This window comes from Miscanthus floridulus, chromosome 4 (assembly GCF_019320115.1).
Source record: "Miscanthus floridulus cultivar M001 chromosome 4, ASM1932011v1, whole genome shotgun sequence".
NCBI lineage: Eukaryota > Viridiplantae > Streptophyta > Magnoliopsida > Poales > Poaceae > Miscanthus > Miscanthus floridulus.
In genome coordinates, this window is record NC_089583.1 from 82,354,625 (window position 1) to 82,365,508 (window position 10,884).

A 10,884-nucleotide genomic window follows, 5' to 3' on the forward strand; every position below is an offset into this window, starting at 1 on the left:
TCTCAAGTTCTAAAGCCTGGAACCTTGCTTCTTGGGCATACGTGATATTTCTATTTTTCTGCAACCCAAACACCCAAACAGTCTGTTCACTAGTTGGTTTTTTAGTTGATAAGTCCGACTAATACTAATTTATTATGAGAGAAAAATACTGTTGACGGGCTAATAAGCCCTACCTAAAACCAACAAGCGAACATGTTGAAAGTTTCTATTGTGTTTCAAACAGGTTCTTAAAAACAAATCGATTTGTTCCTTGCGCCTATCTCACGATCTACCGCACAAATTCTGTGCCTAGAAACAGTTCCCAAGACCTTATATTACGGTAGATAGCCGTAGCCAACCCTGCATCTGTTTTCAGTGCTGGTTTGCCAATTGCCATTGACCCTCGAAGTTTGAATACCAAAGAAAAGAATAAGCTGGTCTGGGCCGACCAAAGCACTGTCCTTCACTCCTTGAGACTTCAGTCCTTCGATTCAATCCCCATTTCCTTTGGCTTTTCTCCCGGTTTTGCCCCCCGGCCCTGCCGAGCTCCAGCAGGGGAGGCGCTGCGCTCCACTCCGCTTCACGCCAGATCCAACCTCACCAGCTCGCCCCCATGGCCGCCCGTTTCCTCCTCTCCGTTGCCGTCGCTCTCCTCCTCCGCCCCGGGGATGCGTCCGTGCACGAGTACCGCGGGCTCAGCTTCGCCAACAAGGGCAACGCCTTCATCCTCCACGCCGGCAGCGAGGGCCTCTACGCGGCCTCCCACGCCAACACCACCGCCGAGGACGACGAGGACGCCGCCGCGCTGCCCGACGCCTTCATCCGGTAATGCGCTAGCCAGTAGCCGTTCCAGTTCGCTATCCGGTGTCTAATTTAGTTTGATGCCTGCGTCTGCAGTACAAGGGGAAGGGGTTGGCTGCGGTACAGGTGCAGCGGGGTGGATGCTGGCAGCCGGGTGGATCGACCTGGGCACTCTGCCGCCCGACACTTGGATGGGTGCGGGTTTTGCGAGAATCTAGTAATCTTGCGTCAAGGTGTGCAGCTACTGTTGTGTCGGTGGCAGCTGGGAGGCGAGCGACAGAGCTATATGTGTTCGTTCATCTGTATTGCCCTGAGTAGAATTTACCTCGCGGGATACGAGAATTATAGCTAAATAGGGTGACTTTGGGTCATCAATTTGCTAATGGTGAAAGTGAGTTAACATTGGGTGACACTGGAGAGGAACAACCTCAAGCACGTGTTTTGTACTTATTCAAATGCAGACGCATCTCATAAACGCAATAGAAAAGAAGTGCTGTTTTCTCAATGCAAATATCAATTTGTGGCTTGTGGTGATCATTTCCAAAAATGCTGCGAGCTTTCTATACCTTGAGTTTTTATTTACTTGCAAGCTGATTACAGCGAGTTCAGTTTTCATCTCTGAAATCATTTATTTAGTAGCGGTACAAGTATATTGACCACTGTCATGCAGAAATACACACATGCATTTTGCATCTATTCAATTCAGTCTAATCTGACACTTGGATTCAGATGTTTGACTTTCACATTTCTACTATTTTTCAGGTTTGACAAGATTACTTTTAGGCGACCAGAAGATACTAACGATTCTGTGAAGGGGGCTAGTTCAGCTAAGGTTCAGGTACTTGTTTTTGAGATAGAAGACCGTGAAATGATTGGTGGATCAGCGTATGGAGGTCAGAAGGCTATTTGTTGTACTTCAGATCTTGCCAAATTAGGAGCTTGCGCAGAAGGTTCTGTCATCTACCGCCCATCCCAGGTAAATCCTGGTTGGCCAAAGTTGTTTGTTGCATCTTTTGATGGAAGTGATCTGATCTCAACGCTACCATCACGGACCATTCCAATTACCAAAACTGGGATGTACAATATGTACTTTATACACTGTGATCCATCACTTGCTAGTTTGGAAATCGAGGGGAAAACCATATGGAAAAATCCTACTGGATACCTTCCGGGTCGGATGGCACCTCTTAAGAACTTTTTTGGACTGATGTCTTTTGCATTTGTCGTACTCGGGATCTATTGGTTTTATCAGTACATGAAATCTTGGAGAGAGGTTCTTCCACTTCAGAACTGTATTACTCTTGTGATTACACTGGGCATGTTTGAGATGTCATTGTGGTATTTTGAGTATGCTGAGTTCAATGAGACTGGAGTTCGGCCAAAAGGTATCACATTTTGGGCTGTCACGTTTGGAACTGTAAAGAGGACGGCTGCTGAAGTTATTGTTCTCATTGTCTCAATGGGATATGGTGTTGTCACGCCTACTTTGGGTGGCTTGACATCGGAAGTGGTCATGCTTGGAGGAACGTTCTTTCTAGCAACAGAAATTCTTGAGTTGGTAGAAAATCTTGGTGCTGTTAATGATCTATCTGGAAAAGCTCGTCTGTTCTTGGTCTATCCAGTGGCCATTTTAGATGCCGCATTTGTTATTTGGATATTTATTTCTCTAGCTAAGACCATTGGTAAACTTCAGGTGACCAAAACCTCTTCTTTGTATCCTTTATCCCTGCAGTATCAGTATTGCTACACTATATATCCTTTGTGCTTGCATTAAATTTTTTTTCCCCAGGCACCGACTTATGTGATATGAATACTAATGTTTTCTAATCTTTGGCTGTGAATGATAGGCTAGAAGGTTGATGGCCAAACTTAACATTTATAGGAAGTTTGCAACTGCATTGATCGTATCTGTTCTGGTGTCTGTTGGGTGGATTGGCTATGAGGTATGCTTATTTATGTCAAAGCCGTATTCTAACTCCAGAATTATCAAGGGAGTATTGTTGCATTTCACAAAATTAGATTGGTTCCTCTTCAGTGTTTGCAGCTGGAGATCAGGAGTGTAACTTTAAACTGCACCTTTCTACTTTCAAGAATCTGTCCATTTTGCCTTGTTTGAATTCATGTGTTTGCACGTTACATGGTTATGCATCTGTTTCATAACTCATTGATGTCATTGCAATTTCTTCCCTGCAGATTTACTCCAAATCAACAGATGTATTTAATGAACGATGGCAGCATGCCTGGATTATTCCTGCCTTCTGGCATGTCTTGTCTTTCTTACTTCTTTGTGTCATTTGCTACCTGTGGGCACCTTCACAGAACTCAATGAGGTATGGTCCTAATAGTTTTGTAACTTTCAGCTGGACAATGTTTCTGGTTCAACAACAACAACAACAACAACAACAAAGCCTTTAAGTCCCAAACAAGTTGGGGTAGGCTAGAGTTTAAACCCAGCAGAAGCAATCAAGGTTCAGGCACGTGAATAGCTGTCTTTCAAGCACTCCTATCTAAGGCTAAGTCTTTGGGTATATTCCATCCTTTCAAGTCTCCTTTTATTGCCTCTACCCAAGTCAACTTCGGTCTTCCTCTGCCTCTCTTCACGTTACTATCCTGGCTTAGGATTCCACTACGCACCGGTGCCTCTGGAGGTCTCCGTTGGACATGTCCAAACCATCTCAACCGGTGTTGGACAGGCTTTTCTTCAATTGGTGCTACCCCTAATCTATCACGTATATCATTGTTCCGAACTCGATCCCTTCTTGTATGACCGCAAATCCAAAGCAACATACGCATTTCCGCGACACTTATCTGTTGAACATGTCACAATGTTTCTGGTTAAAAATGGAAAAAAAAAATCTTATAGCTCTTTGGCTTTCCTTTTCAGATTTTCCTATGACGCAAGCGAATTCTTTGATCGAAAGGACAATCTATCATTAATTAGGCCAGCACCCAGTGCTTCCAAGAATGGATGGAGTTTATCTTCCACACCAGAGCCCAAAGCTACAAAGGACGTGAATACCGTAACAGATTTTGAAGGTGATGATGAGGAAAACAAAAGGGAGTAGAATGTACTGTCAATTTGATTAGGGGAGGGTATATTTGAGAATCTTTTGAAGTGGGTGCCAGAGCAAGGAGAGGATTGGCCATGCTAGTTATTATTAATGGAGCACGCCACTTGAGGTTATTTCTTTCGTTGGTTCTTTACCACCATAGTTCTTCGCATGGCCAGTTATGTTGTTATCATCATAGTCTGAATGATGGTATATGATAGAAACAATTAGTCTGATGTATAATATTTATATTGTTGGCACCATATTGCTTCTGGTCCGTGTGAACCCTACATATGCTACGAATGTTAGAGAATAAATTATTTTGCTGGATCTTTGTTAGAATTTCACTTGATTGTCTAATGTCTCAATATGCTTTTGTCATCAGACATGATCTGTAATTGGTTAGATACATGGGGTCAAAAGCGACAACAAGGCTATCTCATTTAAACCTTTGAATTCGTAAATGTTAACAGACATTTCCTTGATGGTCCTTTTTGCCTGAGTACTCCGTACAAGGGATACGATTGTATAAATTTAAAATCACACCTATACAATTAATTTCTACCTTATAGAAAGAACTTCACTTGGCACACTGGTCAGTGTGATGCCCCAATTGGTTTACGGATTGGTGCTCGGCAGTTCAATCCAAAAGTAACGTCGTTTTAGGCCTTTTGGGAATATGCCCTTGTTTGATCAGCCAGTCATGATCGGTTAGGGCCTGTTTAGATTCCAAAAAATTTTATACAGTATTCGTCACATCGAATCTTGCGGCATATGCATGGAGTACTAAATGTAGACGAAAAAAAAATTAATTACACAGTTAGGTGAGAAATCGCGAGACGAAACTTTTGAACCTAATTAGTCCATAATTAGACACTAATTGTCAAATACAAACGAAAGTGCTACAGTAACTAAAATCCAAAAAATTTTGGATCTAAACGGGGCCTTAATAGAACTACTATAGTCAAACCAGTTGGCATCGCTTGCTTCGGTTCTTCCTGTCGCCGACATGCATTGGACCAATCGAGGGAGGCAGGCCGCAGGCAGGGAGCATTACAAATTTACACGATCCTTTCAGCGCATGGCCATCGGAGGAATGATTCCTGGTCTCTCGAGAATGTCAGTGCTGAGTGCTCCAACAGGCCAAGAACCACATGGCCGGGGCCAGCCTACCTCCGGCAGTTCGAGTTCGGCACCCAGCAAAAGCCGAAACCACTGGACGGCGGTCATCTACTCGTCTCTGCACACTGCATTGCATGTGCGCGGCTGATTGGACGGACGGCAGCCGCGGGCGGAAGTTGACAGCGGCCGCGCCCGTGCCCCGAACCGAGCCGAGCCAGCCGCCCGACGCCCCGACCACTATCCATCCGGTTGCCGGTGACTGGTGGGGATCTGCCAAAGCAGTGGCCGGCGAAACGCGATCCCAGATTCCGCCGCCTCGGCTCACGGGACACACGGCGGCACAAAACGCGCGCTTCTCACGGTCACGGCCTCACGGGCGTCGCTTGCAGAAACGGCACGCCTCGCGCCGTGTCTCCGCTGACTGCTGGTCTGCTGCCCTTCCTTTGCCCAGGTCCAGCCGTCCCCAGGCATGCGTCGACTGCAAACTAAACTCTTCAGGAGACACTGGGATTTCTGTTTCTGGCTTTACTTCGTTGCTCTGATCCTGCGCTTGTGCTTGCGCCATGCGGTGCTATGTCTGGGCTAGAGTGGTAGACTTCTACTAGAGTAGGTACTACCAGTCAATTGATCATGATTGATGGAGTCAGCAGCCGGCTTGCCTGGGAGTAGTAGCTGACTGGTGTTATTTTCTTTCTGCCAGGAACTGCGGTCTCGTGTTTGATTCAGTTGGAGAAGAATTCATGGACGCGCCTGTATCAAGCTGGTTTTCTTCCTCATTCGGGGATGAAGTAGACACATCAAGGCAGAAATGCCTGCACAACATGGTTGAGCAGAGTCAGTCCGTTGCACTTGGATACAAACACAAAGCTCGCGGGTAAGGTGAAAACAGATTCCGAAGTTCATAACAATTTGAAAAAGAAGTATTCTGATGGCATAAACACGCAAAGATCAGTAAAGGCAGGCCATTGTTGTTTTCACTCTGGAGATAAGACTGAAGAGAGGGGTACAGTGAAATATAGTGAATTGATGGGCCATCGATATTAGCTTAGTACCTTACAGTTCAATGCTTATAAGCGTAACTGATTGCAGCATATAACAATGCTAAATAGAGAACGAAACAGTGACTGGCACCACATGTAATCACAGGTATTCAATCATTACCCTGTTACTGAACCGACCAAGCACATGTCACTACTTACATAATAGCCACTTGTAACTACAGTTCACTGCCTTTTTCCTCAGGTTTAAGATAAATTCTAGGGAATTGTATTCACAACCTCTAAATGGAACAAATTCTAGGGAATTGTATTCACAACCTCTAAATGGAACAACAACTGTCATACACACAAATTTCGAGTCGTGACTACGCTGCAATAAAGTAGTTAGTCTTCAACTCTTTGTTAAAGTGCAATGTTGGCTCTTAGTAACTTTCACTACTGTTTAAGTTCCAAGTTAATCTGCAGAGAACCAGAGGAATGGTTTTTATGTAACCATTCTATAAGAACTGTGAAGTGTATATTAACATGATGAGTAACATGAGTTGCGTAACTCACCTTGAAGCAAAAAACAGAATAAAAAACATGATATTGACATGATGCAAGTGTTTGACCAGCGCATCATATTATTAGTAGATCGAGAAAGTAAACAATTTATCAGGTTTAAAGCATAAGGTTTTATACTGGCCCTAATTAAAATAAGCCCATTGACATACTACAACCTACTAGTGTGCTGCAAGAAACTTGAACTTACCATTTCGCTGCATAACAGTAGAATCCTACACACATTTGTGTGTCATGGGGGTCCAAGGTGCGGCAGTAGTCCCCAAAATAAGTAAGAAAAAATAATGATACAAAAGAGTAAATGCCAGCTTTTTCTCATTATTGAAGAGAAATGAGCAAACATCTTTTTTCAGTCAGGTAGAATGTTTGCATGGAAAATATGACTGGAACTTTAATTATAGACATTGTAGTTGTATAGTGACTAATGCTATATTGCACCCTTATTTACTGTTATGATTGCAAAGACATGTAAAGCAGAAAAATCCTCCAAACATATATTTCAAGGCCAGAAAAATGGCATTGCGCAATTGCATCATATGTGCATAACCTTAACATACAATTTCTTTTTGCACCTCATCTATCAAGCAGCATTCTTCAGATACATGTGAACCACCAAAACGAGGATACAATACAACACTGCTAAATGTCAAACAGATACAGAAGTTACAACTTACAACTATGTTACATGGCTAAAAGAACATTCCTATATAAACACGCTACTCACAAGAATATAAACAAGTGTAACAAATGAAAAAAGATCGCTTACAGTGGAAGAAGAAATGGGACTTTTGATAGCTTTTTATCAAGATCCTGACCCCGTTTCAGATTACCTCTAGTCAAAGAAATCATCACCAACTATAACCCTCTGCCTCAGGAGAACAAAACAAAATACCCAACTGCATTTGTTGGCCTGTCCCCAAAGAATTAAAGAATACATTGCAAGAAGACTAAGCTTTTTCAAGCCATCTTTCATCCATGAGATCTCCTCCTGTTATGCGGTGGTGGTGGAGATCCCTCAAAGAAATCTGCCATTGCTATCTCAAGATCCTCAACTGTGTACTTGATGTACAACTCAGGGTGCCTGCTATTCTCTATGTGATGCCGGAACCTGCCAAGGAAGGATCGATACGCTGGGAGCAGCTTCTCCGAAATTGAGATCCTAAGCTCTTCTCGCAGTTGTGTGTCTGGCACATACCACGCAGACTGGACCCTGTGTGCCTCCTCAAATGCAGCATTGAAAGCCTTGAATCGCACCCGTAGTGCCGATTTGGATATCCCAGATGAAAAGCCACCACTAACATGGAGGCCCTCATCTCTGAGACAATTCAGGATCTTCAACCATGCAGTTCGCTGGTAGCTTGTAGCTGCCTGCCGGAATTTCCCTGTGAGCCGCTTCAAATACTCATCCCCAATTAGCCCCCGAAGTTCAGCTGAATCCTTTACTTTGTGCACGATATAGTGCACATTGTTCATAAGGAACAAATGAGACAGTGCTGCATACTTGTAGAGTGACGCCTTGCTCTCAAGGTTGTGTTCAAGAACAACAATAATCCAGACAAGATGAGTGGCAAGGGGCAACTGACTGTCAGGATCGGCCGGGTCAAGATCAGGGAAGGCCGGTGTAGCCTCATTGCCCTCAGCAGCAGTCCGGGAGCTAGCTGATGGCCGTGAGATGATAAGCTCAGAGAGGGTGGCCTTGTAGTCCAAAATGAGGGTGCTGTAATTCATAACATAGCGAGTGAGCGGGTGGATGGTGCCGCCGGGCACTGGGGTCTTGGATGGGTCGCGGAGCAAGGCGTTCTCAAACTCCGAGAGTATCCCACGCACGGCATCGGCCAACCGCGACCTGATCTCGGCAGCCTGCACGTATATCGACTCGGCGGCCTTGGAGGCGGCGAAGATGTCGGAGATGTCAGGCAACATATCGGAGAGCGCGTCGTGGAGGTCAATGATCTTGAACAGCTTCTCCGGGGAGCGGCGCCCGATGCTGATGGCTTCAGCGAAGCCGAAGAGCTGCAGCGCCGCGCCCTTGACGGCCTCAGCGAAGGGCGCGTCGTCCGCGGCGGTGGCGATGGCGGTGGAAGTGCAGAGCGGGAGGTCGTGGAAGATGTGGAAGCAGAGGCGGCGCTCGCTGGCGAAGACGCCCCGGACGGCGGCGCGGGCCGCGCGGATCCAGCGGCGGATCTTAGCCTCGAGGGCGTCCCACTCGAGCCGCTGGACGTCGCCGATACTGAGCTTCTCGACGCCGAGCCGGCGCAGGGCGGAGTCGACGGCCGGCTTGCGGACGGAGGCGTACACCTGGACGCACTCGCGGCCGTAGCCCGCGGCGGCCATGCGGGAGGCGATGGCGTGGAGGTCGGAGATTGCGTCCGCGGGGAAGAGATCGATCTCGCGGATGCTCTGCAGGGAGCGGTAGCTGCTGCGCCTGCCGACGGAGGACGACACGGAGGAGCTGTCGTCGTCGTCCCCCGCGGGCGGCGCCTCGGTGGCGTCGGAGTTCCTCCGGTCGCTGCTGGACACCGAGAGCGAGCTGAGGCCCGCGAGCGCCTCGATCTCGAGGTCGAGCGCGCGCGCCGACAGCACGTGGCGGAACTCGTCCTCGAGCCGCGCCATGGCGACCTGCAGAGCGCCGCCGCCCGCCGCCGACGAGGCGCGGCGCGGGCTGCCGGCGGAGGCCGGCGACGGCGGCGGCGCCAGGCGGCGGAGGTCGTCCACCGCCCGGAGGAACCGCTCCGCCTCGGCGCGGTCGGCGGCGCCGTCGAACAGCATCTGGTCGTCCCCGCCCCCGCCGGCCGAGGACGCCGCCGACGCCGTGGAGTCCCACCGCATGACCACCCTCTCCGCGGCCTCCAGCTCCTCCGCCGCGGATCCCTCCATGCTGGCCGCCCGCCGCCTCGCCTTCGCCTCCCCCTTTTCCCCTCCCAGTTACGCGGCCGCAGCACAACCCTCACCCGACTTGTCGCAGTCCCCCCGCTTTCGCGCGCGCGCGCGGAGGCGGAGCCCGCGATGAGTGAGTGGTGGCAGTACGCTACTCCCAGCGATTGATTGGCGGCGGCGAAGCGAGGAGAGGAGGGCGCTGTCTGCTGGCCCCCGCTAAAGACCGGCCGGCCGCTTTCTTTATCTAATCCCCCTCCTCGTTCATCTCATCTCGGCGATTTGGCTTCTCTCGTTCGTTTGGGCTTCCTTTCCTTGTTAACCAACCGGCACTGAATGGTGGGGGCCCTCTGCGGTCTGCGGGTGCGGGCCAGCGTTCGCCGCGTCGCATGTGCATCCTCGGATCGTGCGTCTCGGGTTTGGGCGTGTGGCCTTGAGGCAACCTTGACATGGTCAGGATCATCATTACGACCGGAGCCCAGCTGATGAGACCGGCCATCGGAGCACACTGAAAAAAAGGTAACGGGTGACCATGGACTCCTTGCTAAGGGCTCCTTTGGATCGTGGGATTGGAAAAACATGGCAAAGGAAAAATGTAGGAATATGATAGGATTGTATGTCCAAAACCAAGGATTAGAAAGCACAGAAAATTTGTTGGAGTTATTATTTGGATGGACACAGAAAGTTTGTAGGAATAGCAACCTTAGGAAATGTCTAATCCTTTCAGGTTAGTTTAATCAACTGTAGGCAAGCTAGCTCTTTTTGTGCCACATGCATTGCTTTTGTACGGAGTATTAGTTGCTCCAGCCATTCTTCTCTGAGCAATCATGTCTTTACTTCTGACTTGCCTCGATCCTATGAAAAAAAAAAGAGCTCCAATTGGATGTTTGTTTTCCTATGTTTCACCTGTGAAACCGGTGGCAGAGGATTCTTTCCTCCAAAATTCCTGCAGCTCAATCATGTAAACCAAAGGCTGCTACAGTGATAATTCCTATGGAAATCACAATCCTACATTTCTCCTGTGAAATTCCTTTGAACCAAAGGAGCCCTAATCTGAGGTGAGGAGACAGTTTTTATGAAACGAACACATCAGATGATGATGATGCGAAGCTGGTAAGCTGACAGCTCATTCAGCTAGGCCTTGTTTAGATCACCTCCAAATTCCAAGTTTTTTCACTCTCTTTTCATCACATTAATTTTTGGACGCATGCATGGAGCATTAAATGTAGGTAAAAAAATAAATAATTGTACAGTTTAGTTGTAAATCACGAGACGAATCTTTTGAGCCTAGTTAGTCCATGATCGGACAAAGTTTGTCAAATACAAACGAAACGTGCTACAGTGTACAGATTGCAAAAATTTGCAATCTAAACAAGGCCCTAGTTCTTGAGTGGACGGCACAACCGCAACAGCAGTGCAAGTGTGCTCCGCCGCTTCTAGTGCAGTCTGACAACTGCATGCCAAGAAGGATCAATCGGCCTAAGACTGTCTCCAACCGT

General features: G+C 47.6%; 2 protein-coding genes across 4 annotated transcripts; one reads left to right on the forward strand and one right to left on the reverse strand.

Moving 5' to 3' along the window:
• Positions 1-468: 468 nt before the first annotated feature.
• On the forward strand, positions 469-4,177 carry LOC136551860 (uncharacterized). The gene is made up of 5 exons (XM_066543401.1): positions 469-804; positions 1,543-2,473; positions 2,628-2,723; positions 2,974-3,110; positions 3,665-4,177. Exons 1-5 carry the CDS (start codon positions 593-595, stop codon positions 3,843-3,845), a joined length of 1,557 nt encoding a protein of 518 aa, XP_066399498.1. The 5' UTR covers positions 469-592; the 3' UTR covers positions 3,846-4,177.
• Positions 4,178-4,590: 413 nt separating this feature from the next.
• Positions 4,591-9,660, reverse strand: LOC136549889 (exocyst complex component EXO70B1-like). Of its 3 annotated transcripts, XR_010782087.1 has the most exons (3): positions 7,278-9,660; positions 6,702-6,726; positions 4,591-5,764 (listed from the first exon to the last, which is right to left on the reverse strand). XR_010782087.1 is itself a non-coding variant. In XM_066541315.1 (1 exon), exon 1 carries the CDS (start codon positions 9,386-9,388, stop codon positions 7,481-7,483), a length of 1,908 nt encoding a protein of 635 aa, XP_066397412.1. In that variant the 5' UTR covers positions 9,389-9,660; the 3' UTR covers positions 7,138-7,480. The 3 variants fall into 3 exon arrangements, 1 of the variants encoding a protein (XP_066397412.1); XR_010782086.1 differs by lacking the exon at positions 6,702-6,726; XM_066541315.1 differs by lacking the exons at positions 4,591-5,764; positions 6,702-6,726 and having other exon boundaries at positions 7,138-9,660.
• Positions 9,661-10,884: the final 1,224 nt, after the last annotated feature.